This window comes from Leishmania martiniquensis, chromosome 30 (assembly GCF_017916325.1).
Source record: "Leishmania martiniquensis isolate LSCM1 chromosome 30, whole genome shotgun sequence".
Lineage (NCBI taxonomy): Eukaryota > Euglenozoa > Kinetoplastea > Trypanosomatida > Trypanosomatidae > Leishmania > Leishmania martiniquensis.
In genome coordinates, this window is record NC_090165.1 from 1,229,703 (window position 1) to 1,253,225 (window position 23,523).

The 23,523-nt window shown below is 57.7% G+C and overlaps 5 protein-coding genes across 5 annotated transcripts; all 5 read left to right on the forward strand.

Moving 5' to 3' along the window:
- Positions 1 to 4,239: 4,239 nt before the first annotated feature.
- On the forward strand, positions 4,240 to 5,823 carry LSCM1_03964 (uncharacterized protein; the record flags this gene model as incomplete). The annotated part of the gene is made up of 1 exon (XM_067321492.1): positions 4,240 to 5,823. The coding sequence occupies one exon, from the start codon at positions 4,240 to 4,242 to the stop codon at positions 5,821 to 5,823; it is 1,584 nt and encodes a 527-aa protein (XP_067176860.1).
- A 3,069-nt stretch (positions 5,824 to 8,892) lies between these two features.
- Positions 8,893 to 11,820, forward strand: LSCM1_03965 (uncharacterized protein; the record flags this gene model as incomplete). The annotated part of the gene is made up of 1 exon (XM_067321493.1): positions 8,893 to 11,820. The coding sequence occupies one exon, from the start codon at positions 8,893 to 8,895 to the stop codon at positions 11,818 to 11,820; it is 2,928 nt and encodes a 975-aa protein (XP_067176861.1).
- Positions 11,821 to 14,461: 2,641 nt separating this feature from the next.
- On the forward strand, positions 14,462 to 14,998 carry LSCM1_03966 (uncharacterized protein; the record flags this gene model as incomplete). Its single annotated transcript, XM_067321494.1, has 1 exon — positions 14,462 to 14,998. One exon carries the CDS (start codon positions 14,462 to 14,464, stop codon positions 14,996 to 14,998), a length of 537 nt encoding a protein of 178 aa, XP_067176862.1.
- A 948-nt stretch (positions 14,999 to 15,946) lies between these two features.
- LSCM1_03967 (uncharacterized protein) lies at positions 15,947 to 16,651 on the forward strand (the record flags this gene model as incomplete). The annotated part of the gene is made up of 1 exon (XM_067321495.1): positions 15,947 to 16,651. The coding sequence occupies one exon, from the start codon at positions 15,947 to 15,949 to the stop codon at positions 16,649 to 16,651; it is 705 nt and encodes a 234-aa protein (XP_067176863.1).
- A 3,420-nt stretch (positions 16,652 to 20,071) lies between these two features.
- On the forward strand, positions 20,072 to 21,925 carry LSCM1_03968 (uncharacterized protein; the record flags this gene model as incomplete). Its single annotated transcript, XM_067321496.1, has 1 exon — positions 20,072 to 21,925. The coding sequence occupies one exon, from the start codon at positions 20,072 to 20,074 to the stop codon at positions 21,923 to 21,925; it is 1,854 nt and encodes a 617-aa protein (XP_067176864.1).
- Positions 21,926 to 23,523: the final 1,598 nt, after the last annotated feature.

The window sequence follows — 23,523 nt, forward strand, 5'->3', positions numbered from 1 at the left end:
GACGTGTGCGGTCGCGCTGCCGCCGGAACCGGCTCACTGCGAAAGGCGCCGACGATGAAGCGGCTGCGCGGACGGCTTCTTCTGTAGTTGCTGCGTCGCGGTGGTGCTGAGCGCGATCGTGGACCGTCACCTGCGCTGTGCGCAGCGGAATGGCGTGTGGCGTCCCGGCGCCAGACGACGTTGGCTCGCCCTGTTTCTCGACGAGTCCTCTAGAGTGATTTGTGCTCTGTGAGGGGGGGTGCGTCGGGGAGGGCGCTTCGGCGCGTGCCCGTAAGCGATTTGGTCCCCCGGGCTGTGCGCGTGCGGCGACTCTCCGCAACCGCGGCGCTGCCCTACGCGCTGTGGACAGACGGTGCAGGGGAGGCGGACGTGGAGTCAGCCAGCGGCCGCGCTGGGTGCACCGCGACCACACGGCCGCATGCCTGGCGACACGAGGCTGCGGTCCCCTTTGCGGCGGCCACTGCGCGGGATGTGAAGCAAGGGGTGCGGGTGCATGGATCGCAGCGACGACAGCAGGACCGTCCGAGGCACAGACGAGCAGGTGCGGTGGCTGCGGCGGCCGCGGCCCCCCTCTTTCTCTCTCTCGTGGCGCTGGGCACATGCCCCATGCGCGTGGCGCACCCTCTGCTGTCACAGGCGTGCGGACATCGGTGGAGGCGGAGCGCCCCTGGCTGCCGCTGGGCCATGGCAGCGTCCCGCCCTGCTGGAAAAGACCTTGGGCTGCAGGAAAAGGACTGCGGGGTGTCTGCACGTTGTGTTGTGTGAGTTTTGCCTGTGCTGTCAAGTGGCTCATCAAGGGACGAGCGTGTGTTTCTTCAAGCTTAAGGTAAGAGCGTGCAGTAATCACGACTGAAGTAGGAGCGGAAGCGTGTGGAGTAGTGCGCGTGTGGCCTGCATGTGATTTATATATGTGGTTTTAGTGTAGATGTCTTTCTTCTCTTGCATCATTCCCCCTAAGCTCCGGTGCTCTCGTGCCTTCGCGTACTTTTTTTAGTGTTGCCCTCCCCGATCTTTGACCGCAGTCTCTCACGATGGGTTTTCGTCGACAGAGGTGTATGTATTGAGCAACGGTATTGTGTATTCAGCTCATCTAAAATAGTAAAAAAACATCAAAGTCTTTTGCAGCTCCTTTTTTCAACTTTTTTCCCGAATCGCGCTTGAGTGGTGGTGTTGCTCGCAAAAGAGTGGAAAGACGGGAGGAGAGTGTATGCGTTTGTGCGGCGGGCAATGCAAGAGCGGTTGGGCGAGGAGGGAGGGCGAGCGAAGGCACTTTCTATCATGCCACCGCCGTGCTCCGCGAGCCGTTCATCCTCTCTGTGCCCGCTATGGTATCCTGCTCACTTCAGATCTCGAGGGGCGGAGGCGCCGCAATCGATTACTCTCCCTCCCTCTCCGTGAATTATCCACCGCGACGTGAATCCTTGGGCGACGGTGAAGGGGGATACGCCAAGCACCGCATTCGTGTGGAGTGCTGCCCGATGACGCCTTGAGGAAAGCCAAGCGCTCGGTGATGGGCTTGCCAGCGCCAGAGGTACGGATGACGCGAGTGGGTGGATGGGGGGGTGCATGCCGGGTCGGTGTGTGCGCTTCCGCGGAAATCGACAAAAAGAGAGACTGGCCAGCTGGGCGGGGTTGGGGCTGTGCGTTGGAATGCTTTTCATGCCTTTGACATCCTTCTCTCTCCCCTTACTGTTTTTCTCTTCCTTGTAGAGATGGTGTTGGCCTCCTCCTGATCTTTTCGTTTCTTGACGGGTAGGCGAGTGCGATTTGCTTGCGTCTCTGCGTGTCTGTATTGTTTTCTTTCGCTCTGCACAACCCTCATTTTTTTTTCTGCTGAGTGGTGGCCAAGTAGGGCTTCATAAAGGTGCTCGCGTTTCTGGCGGGGGTCCGTATCTTCTCTAGTCGCTACCCTGCCTGTGTCCTTTTTGGTTTGTGGCTGACGACTGTTTCGCCATGCCTTCGTCATGTAAGTGCGTAGAGGTGGGTGTGTCGTCTGCCGTTTCTCCGCTTTGCCGCTTCATCCTTTCTTTCACCTTTTCTACGCGGGGACACCCTCGTCGACGCTTCGGATGCCCAACTCCTTTTTTCCCCCTTACTTCTCTCGCTATATGATGGAGGCATTGGAGACGATATATTTTGTGGCTCACCTCCCCCTCCTCTCTCAGTTTTTCTCTCCGCTGTCTCCGCTCTGCATTTCCTCACCTTTTTATGTTTGATTTTTGTTCTCTTCTCTGTGTGCCGGCAGCAGTCGCTCTGTTTCGCTAGCTACGCTTCGTTTGCTATTTTCACTTTTTATTTGGAGCGCTCGCTCTTCCGATGGTTTTTTTTCCCTTCCCTCGAGACGTGAGTGTGTCTCCTCTCGAGCGATTTCGCATTGGTTTCGCTGCCTCCTCTTCACTACGCAGACAACCAATTGAAAAGGCAGGCGCCCGCCGTCCCCTCCCCTTTTCGTATACGATCGCTTCCGCAAATTTCATCTTGTTCTCACAAGGAAGACAGATGCGTACGCCTACAGCGACAGAACGAGGCACAGACGACCGCGGCTTCTCACCTCCTCTTTCCTTCTTCCTTTTCTTTTGTCCCTATTGCCTCACTAAGGGGCACTCTTTACTGGTGAGCCTCTTTCTCCATGGCTCTCCTCTCTTTTCCCGATGCCAACAAGAAGGCATCTCGATTTCTTTGTGTGTGTGTGTGCCTGTCATGCGCGCTCTCTCCCCCTCTCGCGGTGCGCGCTCCATATGCGGAGCTCTTCCTGTACTTCCGTTTACAATTTATTTTTATTCTGTGCACAAGAGAAGGAAATGCAAAAGGAGAAACGCGCATTCGTGTGGGAGTGAGGGAGGAGACATACACCTCTCCTACACACAAATGCATATATATACACATATAAATATATATATATATATATATTTATATTTATATATTCATGTTTAGGATCCATGAGATTGTGAGCCTACCGCGGGTCCCATTATCTTTTCGTAACGTTGCCCCCCCTTCCCCCCTTTCCCCTTTTCTTTTGTACGGCATTGATGTCTATCATGTCCACCTTCTCGGCCTCCCTTTTTTTCTTGTTTCTCTTTTTCCTTCTCATGCTGAGTTCCGTTTCTTTCGCGACGACGAGCAGCTGAGCGGCAGCCCAGCACGTGACGGCGACTATGGCCGCTCTCATCGAATCTCCGTTTAGTCGGTGTGCAACACAGAAAAAGAAAAGCAAGAAGAATGACAGCCGAAGCGAATACAAACAAAAAAATTGGTGTCACGTAGGGCAGCTTTTTTTGTGGGCCATGCGAGTCGCCTGTGAATATCGCTTCCCCTCGTGACAGTTTGCGGGCGTTTCCCAGGCTGCAGGAGCCGCTTGGTTTGGCGACACACCTGCCACGGGCGGGCTCACGCGGCGCGAGCCGTGCGCCATGTTGCATGTGCGGCTGCTGAGCGACTCTGAAGTCCCCTGGTCCCCTTCACTCCTCTTCTGAGTCTAGTTGAACAGAGGCGACGCGTGCACCGTGCCTTCCAATGCCCCCCCTGGTGGCGACTCCCACCCCTCTTTGCATTCCTGATAAATTCTCTTTGCTCTTTTGACCTTCGCGCACTTTGTACCTTATCGTGATGTTGATTTGTGCACAACGCTGCGCACGCAGTATCGGCTCTCGAGGATACTTTCACTTCGAAAACAAACAAACAAAAAACGAGAACACCGCTTATTTGCTCGTGCTCGCGCTTTCCCCCTCTCTCCTTCGTGCTGCTGTCAAGGGACTGGCAGCCGTGCCCATCAGGATACACATCACACACACACACGCACGTTTTCAAAACGCACGCAGTCACACAGACACCCGTGTCTCTGCGCTTTTCCTTCGACTTCTCCGGCATACCCCCAACACGGCCTACGCTGCTTTTCCTTTTCCTTCTTGCTCTCTGTGTTTTCCTGCGTGCCTGTCTCTTCGACGCACCCGCAATCTGCTCTCTGACCATCCACCGTCCCGGGGACGAATATCGAACTCTTCTCTGGTCTCGCACATCGCACATCTTTGCTCCCCTTTCCCCATTCTGTTTCATTTTTTTTTTACATTTAAAGCAGCCGAAAACGAATCTTTCACGCTCGCGCTGCAGAGCGTCTTTGTGTTCTTTACCTCATCCCGATTGATCCTCTTCCCGAACCGCGCCGGTAGCGGCACATTTTGCAGTCCCCCTCCCATCACTTCCCCTCCTTTCCCTCCCCCCTTCCCCAGCACGCTCGCAGCGATGTATCAGGAGTCGAAGATTTTGATGATTTTCAAGTCGTTGCGCGACATCGTGGTGATCGGCGACAATGACATGGTCATCACCGACATGAACCCCGCGGCCGTGACTTTCTTTGGCTGGAAGGCCGATGATGTAAAAGGCAAAAGCATTACCTTTCTGGTTCCAACTCACCCGCTGGACGTGCAGGACAACACCGTCACCCTCATGGCGCACCTTGCGAACTCTGCTGACGTACCTGTAGTGATTCAAACCACCCGAGACCCGCACGCAACAATGGTTGCCTGGACAATCTTGCCTATACGTCTTCCCCGCGTGTATGAGTTCGGGGTGCACATAAACATTCGTGCCGCCCTCACCCCAAAGCTGTCCGTCTCGGACCTGGATTTCAAGAACCGCACCGTGTTCGTGCGTGTGGACTTCAACGTCCCTTTCGACCGGGAGACCGGTGCCATCCGTGATGACAGCCGCATCCGTGCATCGGTGCCGACCATTCGCAAGATCATCGGCGACGGAGGCCGTGTCGTGATTGGGTCTCATCTAGGACGCCCCAAGGAGCCGAATGAGAAACAGTCCCTCAAGCGCATTTTGCCTCGCCTGCAAGAGGTGCTGGGGAAGGGGGTGACCTTCTGCGCAGACGCCTTCAAGGCTGGCAGGGAAGTAAAAAAGATGGACAACGGGGATGTCTTGTTGCTGGAAAACCTGCGCTTTTTCAAAGGCGAAGATAGCAAAGAGGCTGCTCAACGGAACAAGCTGGCATCAGCGCTCGCGTCGTTTAGTGATATTTATGTCTGCGATGCTTTCGGCACGGTGCATCGCATGACGGCCAGCATGACGGGTGTGCCCCGCGTCTTGGGGGCTGGGGTGACGGGCTTCCTCATCGAGAAGGAGATCAAGGCCATTAGTATGGTGATGCGCAATCCAGAACAACCGTTAGTCGCCGTCGTTGGCGGCTCCAAGGTATCGGACAAGATCAACATCCTCGCCTCCATCTTCAACTTTGCACACACCGTGATCATCGGCGGTGCTATGGCGTACACCTTCCTGGAGGCGCAAGGGCACACTGTGGGCAAAAGCAAGGTGGAACGGGTGGTACGTGAGAAGGGTCGTGATGTGGATCTGCACAACACGGCTCGCGATTTGATGGATTTGGCTAAGGCCCGCAAGGTGCGCCTCGTCCTGCCCATCGATCACAGCTGCGCGAAAGAGTTCAAGGACGTGGAACCGTTCGTAACGAACAACGCCGACATCCCCGCAGAGTACATGGGGCTGGACTTCGGCCCAAAGTCCATCGAACAGGCGAGGAGAGTCGTTGCGGAGGCCCGCACGCTCATCTGGAACGGCCCTCTCGGCGTCTTTGAGTTCCCGCACTTCGCCACTGGCACCAAGGCCGTCGCTGAGTCCATCAAGGACAGTAAGCAGATTGTCTCCATCGTCGGCGGGGGTGAGACGGCGGCGGCGATAAAAGACTACCACGACTACATCACCCACGTGAGCACCGGTGGCGGCGCCTTCCTGGAGCTACTAGAAGGCCGTGCACTGCCCGGACTCGTCTGCCTTACCGCTCGCGCCGCTCCCAAGCTGTAACGGTCAGAAGACGCGGGGCTGGGCTGGGTCATGCGGAGGACGGGGGAAGGGATAGGTCGGCGTACAGCATGTCTGTGTGTGCATGTGCTGCGAGGCGGAAGCGAGGGGGCAATGCGGCACCACATCACTTCCCCAATACATCCCCATTTCCTCCCCTCGTCCAACGACGCTGCTGAGCTGAATATTTGCCGTCAAACAACGCCTCACAGGTGCGCACAACGCCTCGGTTCTTCTCAGTTTGGAGTGCGGGGCTATCGCTCCGCCCTCATCCCGCAGGCCTTTTCCTCGGACTACCTCCCAAAGCCTCGCCCGCATTTCCTTCCGAGCACGCACATAAGCACACCGGCGCACTCCTCAGGAACAGAAAAAAAGAGTTGGGGGAAGCAAAAAAAAGCCCTCAGAAACACGGCGAAATGGAAAGAAGAGACGGGCCCACACACTCGGTTTAGGCGACCGAGGCCCTCTCTCGCCTCTTCCACCCCCTCCAACACACACATACACACACTCGCGAGACGCACAGAAGCAGCGGCAAAAGTAAAGCTGATCAAACATGAGAGTTTTTTCTCCCTTTTCCTTTCCTTCGTGATGGCGTCAGAGCGCCAACAGTGACCTACAGCGAAGTGGAAGGAGCACATTCGTGCAGTGTTGCATATATGCACCACAAAGTGCGCAACATCGGCCTTCTTACCCCTTTCCCTCTTTCCTTCTCCTTTTTGATAGCGGAGGACACACCTCGGAGAGCGGCAGCACGTGACGGTGGCCGTGCAGTGCCCCACTCCGCAGGGAAGTTAGGCGCTCCCTTTCCCTGCCCATCCCGGAGCCGCTCCCGATGGCTGCAGGAACGGACGCTCAGGGCGCGTGGAGGCCGGGCCGACGTACCGCCACTGATGCCGGCGGTCAGCTCGTGGATGGCGGTGCGTCGGAGCCGCCTGCCGCCGCGAGCGCGCGTGCGCCACCCTCATGGTAGCCACGGCATCCTCTGCGACTGCAACGGGTATCCCGCCCGGCCCTCGCGCGGCCCACTGGTGGGGTGTGCTAGCTGAGCCGCTCCAAAGGGAGGAGAGGGGGTGCAGCAGGTGGCGAGCAGCGGCGAGGCGAGGGTAGGCCGAGTATGAGGCAGGAGCCGTGCTCCGATGACCGAGCCGGCGCACTGCCGTATCGCGTGCCGGCTGCTTCCTCGCACTGCGAGGCGGTCAGGGCCTGCGCGACGGACTGAGAGGAGAGCGGGGTAGGGCTCCGGTTGTACGCCAGAGCAGGACGGCACAGTGGAAAAAGGCTCTTTACTCCCCCTCTCGCTGACTGTGGCAGGCTTCGCGGCCGACCCCTGTGCGCCAGGGCTGCTATGTGGAGCGACACGGCTTTCTAAGCCGACGATGGAGCGTCAAGGATGCCAGCTGTATGAGTGAAGAAGCAGAAAAGGCAGGGAGGACATTGGAAATGTGCGGCCCACTGGTCCCGCTTATGTATGGCGATGTACGCGTCGGACCGTTCAGTGATGTGAAGATGAGGCTCTCTCAGTCCAGTGTGAATTAGTCCTAGAGTGAGCGCAGGGGGTGGTGTGAGGAGCTGAGGAGCGGAATGATTGTCAGCTGCCGGTGGAGGATGGAAGCACGACTGCCGTTTAGTGTGTGTGTGTGTTGCCTCCTTCCTCATATCTACTTCTTTCTTCTTCGTGCACTCTAATCGATGTGGGCGTGTGCTCACGATTTCTGACGCTGCGGTGCACGGTATAGGATGGCAGGAGAAACCCCTTTAGAGTGTTTCGGAGCAGCGAAGAGATCGCTGCGTGCGCGTCTCCTGACGTTTTTGTCTCCATGTTTCCTTTTTTCTTGGTGTCATCTCACCCCCGTCTCCGTCTTGCTTCTCTAACACAAAGGGGTGCTTTCATCGAGGCACCCGCGCGCTTCGTGGGCCCTGCAACGGTAAGAATGCTTCCTGGCGAGTAGTGTGTTGCTCTCCAGTGGACGCGAGCGTCGAACACAGAGAAACTCTTTCTCGGGAACGGTGGAAAAAAGGGAGACAGACGCTCACTGGAGTGTGGTGGGGGTTGTGCGCTGCGAGTCAAATGAGAGGAGGAGACGGATCGCCTGTGCTTCATGCGTCTTCGCTGATGTTTGCGGCGTCCCCCACCACCACGCACAGCGCGGTGATGCAGCGATATCGCTTCCGATGGTATGCGTAGAGAAAAATGTGGAAGCCAAGCACGTCAACATCGCACCAGTGAACAGAAATGCGTGCGCGCTCGCGAGTGTTCGCGTGCACCTTCGGCACACGATCCGTCGCAGGCTTTTTGTGTGCATAGGTACCGCTTCCCACTCTTTCCAGCTCCACATTCCTTTCCTCCTCTTTAGCAGATGCACACGCGGGCGCGGCTGCCTCAGCCTCGTTTTCCCCCCTTTTCGCGTGTCTCTGTTTGTATTACCGCCTTTCGTCTTCTCCGGTTTCTCCTCTTTCTCTGTGGGGGCTGTCACGCCACCGACGCAGCACTCGCAGCGTCTCGGGGCAGTTGCCGCGCTCTGCTACAGTTATCCATTTGTGTTGACGGTCGTGAGCCCCACCTGTGATTTCTGTTATTCGTGCGCGCCGCGCTACTCGCACCATACCTTAAGGACATCGAGCGATCTTGCTAAGGGGCGTCTCTGCAGTAAGCCTCCCTCCTTCCAGACGACCACATACCTACACACATACACATACACATACAGACGCACCGACACAGGTACATCCCGTCATTGATTGAACAGTGCTCGCCCTTGTGCACTCCTCGTCTTCACTGCAATCTCGTCTTTTCTCCCCTTTCCTCTCTCTGCCAGCTGTTCGCGTGTGGTTTAAAGTTGCCTCGCTCTCGTGTTCCTCTGCCGACCGCACACGTAGCGTTGAGGTACGGACACCTGCGTCTCAGAGTGCCCTCTGCATACTCGATGCGGAGCGGGACTTCATCGTCGTACAGTAGCTTCTTTTTTCCCCTTTGTTTCCTCTTTTTTTTTCGCCTCTTGTACGTTTGAGTGCTGCTGCGCATCTGTGCGTTGTCACTGTGGCAGCAGCGTGCGGATTTCTCTTCTTACGTTCATAATGCAGCCAATCGACCCAAATGACCTGAGCACTCGAGCACGGTTTGCCGAGCTTGCCGGCAGGGCAGCCTCGCCGGACCCGGCGGTGCGCACGCCGGCGGAGGGCGAGCTTCTAGCTCTTCTAGACGCAGTGGATCAACAAAGCGGCTTCCCGCAGTTATTGCTAGAGCTGACCCACAGCCAGACGCCGCACGACACGTTCTTCGCCATCAGCTTCAAAAACATGGTGAAGCGGTGTTGGGATCCCTCCACTTCGGAGCACTGCATCCAGGAGTGCGACAAGGCTGCTGTGCGCGCTACTATTATCGAGAACATGTTGTGCTCGTCGGGTGCCGTGCAGCGGAACTTGGCGGAAGCCATCGCTCTCATAGCCCAAGTCGATTTTCCCACAGCATGGCCGGACGCCTTATCGCTGATTGAGAAAGTGCTCACCTCCGGAATGGATGTTGCGCAGTTGCGTGCTGCGTTGTCCACGTCTCACAGTATTTTGCGGAAGTACCGCCATCAGGGCGAGTTGACTGAGGCGCTTGTCTGTGAGCTGCGCACGATCTACACCTTGCTGTGCCCCGCGCTGATTCGCAGCATGGAAGCACTGCTCTCGATAACAGAGACCCCGGGTGCGAATGTGACCGAGGTGTACAGAGGTATCACGGATGCTGTGGAATGCCTGCGCGATATTACCTCACTGGACCTCGGCGACGAATTCATTCAGCGCATGAGGACGATTGTGGGCATGTGCAACCGCTGCCTCACAGCGGAAACGGCGTCACCGGCCTCCTATTTAGCGCAGGCAAGTGCCATGATCGATATGAAGTCTGCTGTGATCGCGTGCATGACGCACTGGCTCAACTCGTTCGACGAGGACTTTGAGAATTTCGCACCGCAGCTGATCGAGGTGGTGATTGGGATGCTGGCGAGTAGCGTGAGCCGTGAGTCGTCTATGGACGATCTGGTGGTTTGCTGCCTCGAGCTGGTGAGCAGCGCGTGCCGGGGCACCACCCGCGCTCACCTGAACACGGGAGAAAAGTTGCAGTTCATGCTGCAGTATATCATCCTCCCGAACCTCGCACTGCGGGAGGACGATTTGGACGCGTACATGAACGAGCCGGACGAGTACATCAAAAGGAACATAGAGGGCTCCAACTTCCACACGCGCCGCCGCGCCGCTGTGGAGCTCGTGCGCTCTCTCCTTCTGTATCTTCCAGAAGTCGCGCGGCCGCTACTCGCTGAGGTGACGACGGCGCTTCTCCAAGCGGCACAAGGGGACTGGAGGGCGAAGGATACGGCGATGTACCTCGCGTTTGTGCTAGTGGTGGATGGGCAGCTTGTGAATACGCAGCGTGGTGTGACGGCACAGCAGCTCAGCGAAATCATTCCTGTCGCTCAGATCCTTGACAGCCACGTTTTTCCCGAGCTCAGGTGCGATTTGTCAGCGCAAAGCCCTGGCATCGTCAAGGCAGACTGCATGCTCGTCGTCGCGGCCTTCCGTCAAGTGATTGCCTCCAGCGCATACGCGTTCCTCGTGCCAGCGCTGACACGCCACATCTCGACTGGGGACGCCGTGGTGATGGCATACGCCGCCCACACCCTCAGGTGCTTCCTTTCCGTCACCGAAGCGCCAGCCGCTGCTGCAATTGAGGCCGTTTTCACGGAAAACGCTCTCGCCATTCTCGAAGGCCTATGCATGCGCATCCAGGAGGCAGAGAGACCGTGCCCGTACCTGATGCAGTACCTCATGGGTGTGTGCTTCCGCTTTCCGAAACTCGTCGCCCCATTCGCGACACAGGTGATGGCTTCCCTGCACACGCCGCTGTACAGAGCGGTTCGTAACCCTTCCAACGCGCTGTACAGCCAGTGCATGTTCGAGGTCATCTCCAAGTGTGTGGCACTGCAGCCCACAGCACGAAGTGAGTTCGAGGGGATTTTGTGGCCGAACTTTGCATACGTGTTGCGCGAGAACGTTGCCGAGTACGTGCCATATGTTCTCCAGGTTTTAGCCCAGCTCGTGCGCACGTACCAGTCCAGCGAACCTGAGCAGCGCTGGGCCGAATGCCCCGCTGAGAACTACCAGGCCCTACTCGGCCCGCTGACTCAGCCGCAGATGTACCAAACGCGTGCGCAGATCCCTGCACCCGTGTGCTTGCTCTGCGCGTTTGTCGAGGTCTACCCGGGGTATGTGCATCGGGCCGGGATGACCAACCCAGCTCTGAACGTCTTCAACGTACTCGTGCGTTTCAAGAACTATGACCACGAGGGCCTGAACATTCTCACATCGATGCTGCTCGCGTACCCTGCGGACGTGATGGACCTGTACATGGACACCGTACTGAAAGTTTTAATGGATCGTTTGCATAGCTCCTCCACATCGAAGTACGTGCGCATCCTAATCCTCTTCCTGTCAATTGTGGTGGTGCGGCGTCAGGACGCTGACTACCTCGTGGCTCGTCTCAACAGCCTCGAGAGCGACTTGTTCATGAAGGTTCTCGGAAACGTATGGCTGCCTCGCATGCAAAAGATTACTGGAAGTGTGGAGCGAAAAACATGTGTGGTAGCATTGGCGAGACTTCTTTGCGAGTCGACCACGCTACAGGCTGACACCGCAGCTTGGGTGACGAGTGCTTCTAGCTGCCTCAGGATGCTGCACGATGGTGTGGAGCCGGACGACCACGTAAGCTTCACCCCCGCTGCGGGCGCGGTGCAGAATACAGAGCCCCTTTACGGCAATGCCGCCGGACTCGATGAGACTACCAGCTCCTTTCACCCTCTACGAGAGGCGATGCAAAAGCCGCGCGACATTTGCAGCCATATCCCCGACGCGGAAGTACTCTTCCAAACTGAGCTGTCAAGCCTGCTAAAGGGTCGTGGCGCTCACCTCGCCGCCCCACTCAAGCAATGGCTGGGCCCACACACTCCGCCTTGGCTCCAGTAAGATTGTCCACACGCCCTCGCACAACGGCAAAGGTGCCGCTTTGTCTTCTTTTGTGTGTGTGTTTTGGTGGTTCTCAATGGGCCTACAGCGGCGGCAGAGGAAAGGGGCAACAAGGCGCGTATACGGCAGCAGGCGCGTGGCGTCGAAGGCCAGCGAAATGCCCGAGGAGGGGACATGCGGATGAGCCGGTTCTTCCCAGTTCTTCTTCGTTGGAAAGACTTTACCGAACGCCACCTTCGTCTTCTCGGACGCTTCGCGCTTTTGGCGTTTTGGAGGGATTACTATCCCCCCCAGGCGCAGGATAAGCACAGCTGGCAGTGGACTCGGCGTCTTATCTGCAAGGCGGCGCATTCATCTTGGTTGGATGATTGAGGGAAGGGACGAGGCGGCTCGTCGGAAATCATCGGCTCTTCGAGTAACGCACGCCATTTTTCTTTGTATTGCGTGTGCTGTCTTGGAGCTCGCGGCACCTTTTGGTAGCGCTTCTTGCATTTTGTTCAATTTCGTCTTCACCGCGGAGGTGGGTCATATCGTTCACATCTGTATGCTGTGGCGCACGTGCGTACATGCCGGCGCACATGCCGTTCTCTTCTCTGACGTTGTTTCACCCCTGCTTGCCCTTGATCATGCCGATCACCTCTCCGTGGTGCCAGGACTCCGTACTCGCTTCTGTACGCGTGCGTGTGTGCTGAAGGCAGACATACTCCTCCGCTATAGCCGCCCGGCGTACGACTATTAGCTGTGAACGCTTTGGTGCCGGCGGACACGTCCGTGCCTGCTTAGCGCCGAGGCCGCAAGGATCCACGGTAGCGCTCCAACTGCCTTAGTCGGGCGAGCGAAAAGAATAAAAGCAGCACACACACATAGACACAGAGCTGTCTGTTTTTTTTTCCCACTGTGCCGTCCTGCTCTGGCGTACAACCGGAGCCCTACCCCGCTCTCCTCTCAGTCCGCCGCGCAGGCCCTGACCGCCTCGCAGTGCGAGGAAGCAGCCGGCACGCGATACGGCAGTGCGCCGGCTCGGTCATCGGAGCACGGCTCCTGCCTCATACTCGGCCTACCCTCGCCTCGCCGCTGCTCGCCACCTGCTGCACCCCCTCTCCTCCCTTTGGAGCGGCTCAGCTAGCACACCCCACCAGTGGGCCGCGCGAGGGCCGGGCGGGATACCCGTTGCAGTCGCAGAGGATGCCGTGGCTACCATGAGGGTGGCGCACGCGCGCTCGCGGCGGCAGGCGGCTCCGACGCACCGCCATCCACGAGCTGACCGCCGGCATCAGTGGCGGTACGTCGGCCCGGCCTCCACGCGCCCTGAGCGTCCGTTCCTGCAGCCATCGGGAGCGGCTCCGGGATGGGCAGGGAAAGGGAGCGCCTAACTTCCCTGCGGAGTGGGGCACTGCACGGCCACCGTCACGTGCTGCCGCTCTCCGAGGTGTGTCCCCTCATCTTCGGGGAGCCGCGCACCGCATCAAAAGCGAAAAGGGCATTAAACTCGCGAGATCTGTCGCGTGAACGCTGGATGTAAGCGACGTCTCTCGAGGATGCGTACGCGTGTGGCGGCGATGACAGGGGATCGGTCGGGGGTGGGTGGACTCCACGCGTATGCTGGAGGAGTGCTGATGTGGTGGTATGCGCGCACACACTGCAGGTGCCACATTTCCCTCTTTTGCTTTCGAAGGCTTATTCGGTGGGATGCGATGCTCTCGGACGGCGCTCGGGAAAGCGATGGGAGGATGGCCTTGATGAAGCAGCAGAGCGTTGTGATGCCTCAAGTCCGCGGCTGCATCGTTGGGAAGTGTGTGTGTGTGGTGGCGTATGATTTTTTTTTCTGGTGGCTCTCACGTTGTTTCACATGTTATCATTAAAGGTGATGTTCAGCGTCCTGTTGGCTGCACCACTCTACAGCGAGAGAAGGGGGCGAATGCGTTTGGGCTTCGTGGGTCCCCTCGGCATCGTGTTGTCTTCCATAGATCGGGTGGGCGGCGTGAGCGCTGGACGAGAAGGCGGACAAAAGCGGTATCTGCCATGGAAAGACGCGCGTTTTCTTCTTGCGCTTAATGTGGGTATTTGGGACGTGTGATCGCTGTACGCGTCAGTGATAGGCGGCTGCAACGAAAGAAAAGGAGAGTGAAACGGGATCTCAGCTTGTATGGTGTCTGTTTGTCCGCTTCCTATCACACTCACCCCCTTCGTGTCCGTCCCTCGCCCTCTTTTCACGGCGGCTTATAATCGCTCATGAATTCGACCAGGATAACTACAGATGAAAACCCTGCAAGCTTCATAAAAAGGGCGCGCTCCCTACCGACATGCACAGATCCGATGGCCATAGATCGTGAATGGACAAGGAGCGTTGCTGTCTGGTCATTCATGCATCGCCTTCTGCGCACTTTGCCAGTTGAAAAGCGGTCTACTGGCTCTCTCCTGACTGCTTGGGTTTTACTATGGAGACTGGTGCTACGCTCATCGGGCTCTGTGGTGCTCTGGGCAACACCCTGGAGATATGCATAGAGGCATCAATACGCATTCACATTCACACTTTGCTTGCTTCTCGTTGTGCTGCCCTCCCTGCACCTCCCCCCCACACACGGAATATCGGCGCCCACTGAGAGCTTCAGACAAGCGCGTGCGCTTCATCTCACACTAGATGAAAACTTCTTTGGCTTCCTCAGCGTCTCTTGCGCCACAGCCGCAGACCTCCAACTACCCGACGGTGCATAACATTTCGTTCCGATCTTCACTCCTTTCAACGCCCTTGACGAAGCGGAACACAAAGCTGAAGTGCCCGTCATGCGGAGTGTGGGGTGAAAAGGGCACGGTGTGCAACGTGTGCCGCTCTGCCATACCAGGACCCCGACCCATCTACGCGCCCCTCTCTTCAGAGACCGCGAGGCGCCCGACCACCGACTCAGCTGGTCCCTCCGCCGTCTTGCGGACGGGTACGCAGGCCTGCATGGCAGCAAGCAACGGTACCGCCAAGAACAGGGGTTCGCGTACCAAGCACGAGGCCCAACAAGCCACTGCAGAGTCTCTTCACCAATGCGCGAGTCGTAGCCGCCCTTCTGCCCCCTTTGCTGACAGAGACACAGCCGACATCCTACACCCCGTTTTACGCGTCAGCAGAAGAGCGCACGAGCAGCCTCGTCGTTTGAAGAACCTGCGAATTGTGGGCCATGAATGGTAAGCTGTAGGAGCGAGGCCACGCCGGGACGTCGTCGTACGAGGGAGAGTGTTGGCGGCGTGCGTAGGGATGGGGTTGACTGGTGACAGGCTGGTCCGTGGTGAAGAGGCTCGCGCCATTCTTCTCATCAAGCGTTGGGCGTCTTTTGAAGGTCCAGTCGCAATTCATTTTTACGCGTATACACATACGCATACATACATACACATACACGCACACACATACACATACACGCACACACATACACATACACTCAAGAGCGATTGAAGAAATAGTGGAAGAGAGCTCTATGGCTGCGTTCTCTTCGCTGTATGCGTGCGCCTCGCGCTGTGCTGCGCACCCCTTCCCTCTTTCTCTCTTTCTTGCCCCCTTTTTTTGGTATGGTCGGTACAAACGTTGCCAGGGCCATGAACAGAGCCCCTAAAGCTGCTGTGTCTGCGTGATAGGGTGTGGCTACTGTGGTGCTCTCTCCTCTGGCACCTGCGATGGCGCGGTCGCCTCCCCTCTTTTCATTCCGTGATGCGTACGGTTTCACCTTCCTGTTTCATTGCATACGTGTGCCGATGCGCTTCTTTTTGACCCATGGCGCCATCCCCTCCACCCGCCTACGAAGAAAAAAAATGTTCGTCGACGGCGACACGGCTTTTGCGTCCAAATCAATAAGCGGAAGTCCTCTTTGCCTTATCAGCTCAGCTTTCGAACCCTCACGACCCTCTCGGGCGGAGAGACGCAGGCTCGAATCGGCACACACACACACACACACAAGCAGGCATCATTGAAGCACGGCATTGATTTTGGACCGGCGTCACACGAGACGCATGAGCAGCTGTGCTGTGCGCCTCAACGATAGACTCCTCTGCGCCACACTCCCTGCACCTCAATCGCACACCGAAACGCTTCACGAATGAGAGAGCGCCAGGGCCGGAACAAAAGGGGCGCCCAGCAGTTCACCGCATGAAGCTTCACCTAGAGGACACGTACGAGAAGCTCTGCGCCGAGTACAACACCACACCGCTCTTGAGTTTCCTTGGCTGCCTGCGGAACACGTACGCTTCACCAGACGGCGAAGTCTTCATCGATGCCTCCTCTGTCGAGGGCGATCACTTCTGCGTGTTTGCCGAGCTTCTTTGTCAGCTGCTGCAGCGGCCCACTGAATTCATCAGGCCCGCTATCGTGCAACGCGCCCCTGCCACATCACCGCTGGACCACACCGCCCTCTCAACGCCAGAAGAGAAGGAGAGCTGCATCTCCTACGCGGTGCCGCCGCGTCTACTGCGGATCAAGTTGCGCCTCTCTCACAACTCGAACAACGCAGACGTGGAGCGCGTATGCCGCCTCATAATGGCGGAGAAAGTGTTTGACTGCCTTCCGACCGCGATGCGGCCCGGCGACTCCTCGAAAGAGGATGGCTGCGCCTCCGGTTCTCTGTCGCCGTTGAAGTGGCCAGTAAAAGCTGAAATCGAAAGCATAGATTTGCACAACTGCGTGTTTGTTTCTCTACCTGGTGGGCGAGCCTTGCGCGCCGCCGCGCGGCGCAATGTGTACGTGCAGAATGTGTTCCTGGAGGGCTGTAGTGTGAATGGAGCTGTTGTGGCTCAAATAGCTCGAGTGACTCGCGGGAATCGGGAGCTGTTTCGCTTCGCGTGCGCCTCGTTATGAAGCTTGACGGTACACACATGCACTTTCGCATGCACACGCACACCCAAGTGCTGTGTGTTATCAAAGGCGTTGGGCACACCAACGAACGATTTTCTCTTTGCGGGCGAGGATGACTGGGCAAGAGGGGAGAGAGATGTGCGAGGGGGGGGACGGATAAAGAAGTGGCAAGAAGTGAGTGGGTAGGGGCGCGGAGCAAAGGTGTGTGAACCGGCAATGGCGGACGACGTCTTGTTAGCCTATCGTTGGAAGGAGCAATGCGGAGGCCGCGCAAAGAGGATTCGGTGGTTAGCTCTTCAGCGTGGACGTGTATGCCAAAGCGCGTGACCCTTTTTTTCTTGTGCGTTTTTTGCTCCTCTTCGTCTCCTGTGAGTGCATCTGCCTCCGCACCTTCTCGCCGCTGGGCCTTTCACCCTTTTTTTCTTTCACTTCCGCTGTTTCCTACTTCCTTCGAAGATTTATTCTATGTAGTTGTCTTGTACTGTTGCCGGCTGCTGGCTGTGCTTGTGCGCGTGTGTGTGTGTGTGCGTCTGCCTATTGTATACCGCTACAAGGCCACTATTTTGTCGGCACGCCCCCCTTGGCGCTCACATCTGCTGCTGCCCACCCTCTTTTTCTCGCCGCTCTCCCTATCCCTCTTCTTTTCTTTATTGGTCGTTGTTCGCCCTCGTCGCGAGCCGGGACATCGCGTCTGTCGCGTTTTTCGGCTGCCGTGACTATGGGCAGGTGCGCAACTGACTGTGGCTGTATGCTTTACCAAAATACCTACTGCATCCTCCTGTCGTTCCCCATCTCTGTTAGAATCTTTCGCACAGCGGCGGCGGAAAAAGTGCGGCTGCCCCTGCACCTCCACGCGTGAACGTGTGCGTGGACGTGTACGTGGGTGTGCCTGGTACGAGCAAGAGGTCGAGAGTGAGGTGCGCGCTCCTCGCGCGCAGAAAGAGGGCAGGCAGCGCGGTGCGGAAGGGAAGGGCGCTGAGAGGACGCAAAAAGCTGTTTGTGATTGAGCTGCAGGTGGCGGTCTGGGCTGACGCTCCGGCTGCGGTTATGTGTGCAGCCGTGACTATGTTCTGCTTCGTATCCTCCGCGCAGGGATTTGTGCGCGGCAGAAGAACGCACCATAGACTGCACAAAGTTTCCTCTCACTCAATATCTGTGAGCGAGCGGTGACGCTCTGCCACTGCACCCTGTTGAGAGGCGACACCGCTACGGGGATCCCTCCCACACCCGTACTGAGGCGTTAGAGGGAACGCTCGACGATTCAAAGGGGTAGTGCAGTGGGGAGCCGTAAATCGCTGGTCTCTCCCTCGGCGCTTGCATGAGAAAGCTCTTCCTGTTCTGCCTGCGTGGCGCATGGGGGCTCGTTGCGGGGCCACCCTTCCTCCCCCGTCTCGTTCTGCTTCACCTCTCTCGCCATCTCGCTGCTGCCTTTCCTCTCAGATTCTCATCAGCGCCTCCACTGCTCCTTTTTTCGTCTCAGTTTCCGCTGGTAATCGGACGGTTCTTCTTCGCTGCCGCCATCGGCTTAGAACCGCATCCGGGGAGGCCCTCCGCCCTCCGCTTCAGCCCCACTCGCGCTTTCCCTCGCATCAGCACCTCGACCGATGGTGCTTTGCCCGTGAGCTGTATCTCACAACATCGGCAATGGCCGAGAGCGCGGAGCCACGGAGCACATTTTGAACAAAGCGTTTACGTTCTGTTCTGTGTGCTCAGAAGTCCGAGCAATCAGCCTGCTCAACCGCCAACCACCCTCGGGGGGGGGGCACTGGGAGGCACTCCTGCACGTCAACAGTTGAAGCCGCGGAGAGGACGACCTGTCTCAATGCTGCAGGGTGAAGCAATAGTGTTGGGTAAGGCGCGTTTTGCTTCATCTACGCCGTTAACGCCTGTGCGTTTACCACGCCCAGCAATCGTCAAGGAGGGGCACACGCTCAAGCACTCCTGCAGGCTTCGTAGACTCTTCGACTGGGCATCGCTCTTGACGCCCTCAACGTGCGGGCCACTGTGCCGTGCGCTTCAGTGTCGTTTACTTCGTCGTTTTTGTCATCCTCTCTGTCTCCTGCCTCGACGCTGCTGATCGACAAATATATTTCTATTCCCCTCTGCGTTGGCTCCCTCTCTCGTTGTCAGAGGCTTCTGTAAAGGTTTGCGCCGTGCGACCCCCTGCGCAGGTACGCACGCATATTGCACCTCACATCTGGTCATCAACGATGCCTCAGATGGACGGATTTTGTACATATCAGCGCGACAGGTGCAGAACGGATGGTGCTCGTGGGCCTCCGCGTGAAGACGTGCGCCTTTGCAGCTCCTTTTTTCAACTTTTTTCCCGAATCGCGCTTGAGTGGTGGTGTTGCTCGCAAAAGAGTGGAAAGACGGGAGGAGAGTGTATGCGTTTGTGCGGCGGGCAATGCAAGAGCGGTTGGGCGAGGAGGGAGGGCGAGCGAAGGCACTTTCTATCATGCCACCGCCGTGCTCCGCGAGCCGTTCATCCTCTCTGTGCCCGCTATGGTATCCTGCTCACTTCAGATCTCGAGGGGCGGAGGCGCCGCAATCGATTACTCTCCCTCCCTCTCCGTGAATTATCCACCGCGACGTGAATCCTTGGGCGACGGTGAAGGGGGATACGCCAAGCACCGCATTCGTGTGGAGTGCTGCCCGATGACGCCTTGAGGAAAGCCAAGCGCTCGGTGATGGGCTTGCCAGCGCCAGAGGTACGGATGACGCGAGTGGGTGGATGGGGGGGTGCATGCCGGGTCGGTGTGTGCGCTTCCGCGGAAATCGACAAAAAGAGAGACTGGCCAGCTGGGCGGGGTTGGGGCTGTGCGTTGGAATGCTTTTCATGCCTTTGACATCCTTCTCTCTCCCCTTACTGTTTTTCTGCGGCTTTTCTGTGGAGTTGGTGACGGTAACAGTTCACTGCACACATCCGTCGACTCGCTACAACTGAGCTCTCGCGCTGCTTGCTCTCTCCATTCGCATTCGGTGACGCTCTCGCTTGCGTGGTGCCTTCTCCCCTCTTTACCGTACGCGGCTAAGCGGCCGATCGTGGCTCGATACCTTTTTGTTCGCTATCCGATTTGAGTGTTCGTTTGCTCGACGTCTTCGCGCTCGGTACAGTTGGCCGGCACATCACTCGCATTGCTGCCCCTTCTCGTATCCTGGCCATTGGCGCATCGCGCGTCTCGTCACCCCGTCCACAGCGCGCGCCCCTCAGCAGTTCTCGTAAACGCATTTTGTTCGTTTCGCGGTGTCGTCGCGCATTTATACCTGCCGCGGGGGGTCGCTGCGGGGCACCGCATTCTCACACGTCTGCCGACAGGCAAAGTCAAGCACATCAGCGCTCCTCTCCTCATTTTCCTCTCTTTCCTTCTTTTTTTTTTCATTGCAGGATCGAGGACACAAAGCGGGCCCGATTCACCTGCCATGGCAGCGGTCTACGCTAGCGTTCCTGGGAGGGAGTTCGCCAGGGGGGTGACGTTGGATGAGGCGAACCGCATTGTGCGCGTGGACGCGGCTCTGTCGTCGCTCTCTGCCCTGCAGGTAGGCATGGTGGTGCGTTCCATTGGCGGGGTGCCGGTAGGAGATGGTCGAGGCGAGCAGGCCCGCCACCATAGCAACCAGTCGCAGGTACTGGTGGTCCTCGGTGCACCAGTGAAGGACGAGTTCGATCTGAGCTCCGACGAGGAATCCTCAGCGAACTTTAAGCCGCCGACGTCCCTTCCACCGCTTCCACCGGAGTTGAATAATAGTGTGGCTCAAAACAGTTCCGCCATCGTCTACGATGCCACTGTAAAGTGCGGGGCTGGCGGTTGTGTTATCATTATGTGCGAAGGAGCTAATCCGGCCTTACCCATCACCTTGGCGGCTGAGAGGGCTGGAGTGGAGGTCATGTACATTGACACGGTGGCGCGCATGAAGACGCGGCAGACTATCGACAATGCCGGAGGGGTGCTGAAGAAGTCGCTTGAGAAGGGATTGTGGATTTACGTTGAGCAGGCAACCAAGTCGATCACACTGCTGCGCCAGATGAGCGACTGCATCATGGAGGTAAGGGCGGCAGGCAAGATGCACCCCAAGTCTCGTGTGCTGCTTATGTGCGAGCCGCATCCTCACTTCCCGGAGGCGCTGATGCGCGGAAGCGTGACTCTTCGCAGCCGACTGCAGAATAACAATATGGCCGAAGTCGACATTCGAGAAGACTTGGCGGAGAGTGCGCTCCGAAAACGGGCCATCCACGGTGATGAGCTCTCCCCCAGCGAGACCGTCACCAAGCCTGAAGTTACTGCGACTCGCAAGAAGGTGCGCATCTCGAATCAGGTGAACATTGTGCATCTTGAGAAGAGTACCTTCATGGAGATGAGCGCGAGTGCGCAGCCGACAGCGGAATCGGGTCCGTCGAGCGACGGCATCTCACGTGTGGCGAAGTACTCCTTTGGCTCCAACGAAAACCTCATCTCCCTCGCGTACGTGCGGGACCACCGCTTTGCTATCGGCACAAACAGCGGTTACGTCGTCCTCATCGACCGCGACGGGCTCCCCCTCATTCAGTTCCGGCCTCACAAGGCGTGCATATGGGATGTCAGTTTTTCTTCTCAGTTCGACTTTGCCACTGCCTGTGAGGATGGGACGAGTGTGATCTACAACTACTCCTTGGCGAACCAGGAGCTGACGACAGTCTCGGTAGCCTCGTTTCAAAACGACGTGTTCGCCGTCACGTACGCGAACCCGAACGATGTGAATAGCGCGGTGCTCTCCGGCGGGCTCAGCGCGACTGTCTGCGCGTTGCACTCAGACCGGCAAAACAGCTCGTTCATTGCGTGCCGAACATCTATTCAAGCCATGTGTCCCACACAGATGAACCAGGTGATCGTCGGCGGCGGAACCGGGGCCTGCACCCTCATCGACACTAACCACTGCGTTGTGACGGATATTACCCATGCTCACAACAAGAAGGTACCAGCAGTTGGCACCCACGGCAGCTTGGCCGTGACGGGTGGCTTCGACTGCGCCTTGCGAGTTTGGGATGTACGCAACGGCTTCCGTCTGACATCGCAGCAGCAGCTGCCGGAGGTGATTACCGCCGTTGCGATGAATGACCGCTACATTTCCGCGTGCAGCGGCTCGAGCCTGTATGTGTGGGACCCGCGTAGCATGGGCCGCGCGCTGGCGATCAAAGCGAATGCCTGGAAAGACTTAACGCGCGGACTCGTACTAGATGGCAACACGATTGTGACCGCATCCGTGGACGGCGTAGCGCGCATCTGGGAGGTGAATTGATGCGGGGTGTGCAGTGCTGGAGCGGCAAGTGCGTAGTGCGTCGAGGGTGGGAGGCGGACAAGACAAGTGAGAAGCGGTGCGGTTTTCTCCCGCTCGTAGGTGAGAGCGGTCCCTTCCTCTCTGCCCTCCCGGGTGCAGCCCTTCCTACGACCCCCATCCACTTACGCGTGTATTTGCCTACTGCTCTGCACTTCATGGCACGCACTAATGCAAGAGTCTATCTGTCTGCGTGTGCGTGCCACTCCCTCTGCCTCTGCCAGTGGCAGAGGCTGAGAGAGTGAAGGGTGGAAGCAATAGGAAGGGGGAGGGCGGGGGCACAGGTGCGAGGAGAAGCCAACGCCGTTCATGTGTGCGCGAAGAGGCGGACTCCTATAGGGAAGGTTTAGGAGGCACGCAGCATTCACGCGGAGGTCGCCTTCTTTTTCCTTGTCGGGTGTGTCTTTGGCGCTCTCTCGATGTTCTTTCCTCCTCTCCTCCTCTCCTCCTCTTCTCGTCTCTTCTCCCCCTCCACCACCATGGAGAAAAAGGCAGCGTGCGGGGCAATCGAGTTGGGCTGTGGACGAGCGAAGTGATGGCGACTACTCGGGGTGAAGCTATGGTGCAGGAGTGCGTGGTGGAGACCACAACTACGTCAGCTCGGGGCCGATGTGAGCGCACAGGTGAGGGGAAGGAGCAGACTCGAGGATGCAGGAAGAGCACATGAGCTGTGAAAGGAGCTGAAGAGTCACCCCCCGAGCGCCACACTCGTTGAGCCCAGGAATTCGCTCTCACACGTAAGATGGCCGGCACGCACACGTGCGTCCGCACCTCGTAGGGTTACCTGGGGGTATCCCCGCCTAGTTCCCTGTAGCTCGGCACTGTGTGCACGTGTCACGACGCCTTTTCCAACTTACCTGTGCTCTCCTTCACCCCTCGTTTCCTTTTTTCGTAGCCTCTTATTGAGCGAGGAGGAGGAAGGCGGGGGAGTGAGAAGGGGTGGAGGAAACCGTTTGCTTGCCGCAGCGCTGCCACCGCTGATGGCGCTACTGTTGTTGTTCCTGTCCGTAACTTACGGTCTTTGCTGATCATTAGTTAGCTTCGTCCTGGTGTCGACAGTGTTTCCCCCCCTTTCGTTCCTTTCCGAGATGACTCTCTTTCCTCTTCCTCTCCCATCTCTCCCTTCTTTTTGCGATGTATGAGTACGATGGAGAGCCTTATGGCGGCGCCTCGTGAGTCAGCAGGCCCTCAGCGTACGTCTATGAATGTACTTTTCGTGTCTACCGGGATGCCTCTGTCCTGCTACGGTGTATGTGTGTGTATGCGTGTGCGTATTCGTGTATCTCCTCCCCTCCTCCCCTCCTCCCCTTTTCTTTCTCTCTCATGCCAAGTGACTCGGCCGCGCATGCACACTGCGCCACGTTGTTTCCTTCATTATTACTCCTCTTGAGCGATGATTCCTGTACGCGAGTCCGGTTGTGCTTCGTCTTGTCCAAGTGCTTCTCTTTCTTTCTCTTCGGCCTCGCGTTACGTCTTTTCACGCCACTGTCGTCAGGGTGAAATCCTTCTGCAACGCCGCCATTCAAAAGCATGCTCACGGTGGCGGCAGTACCCGCTGCTGC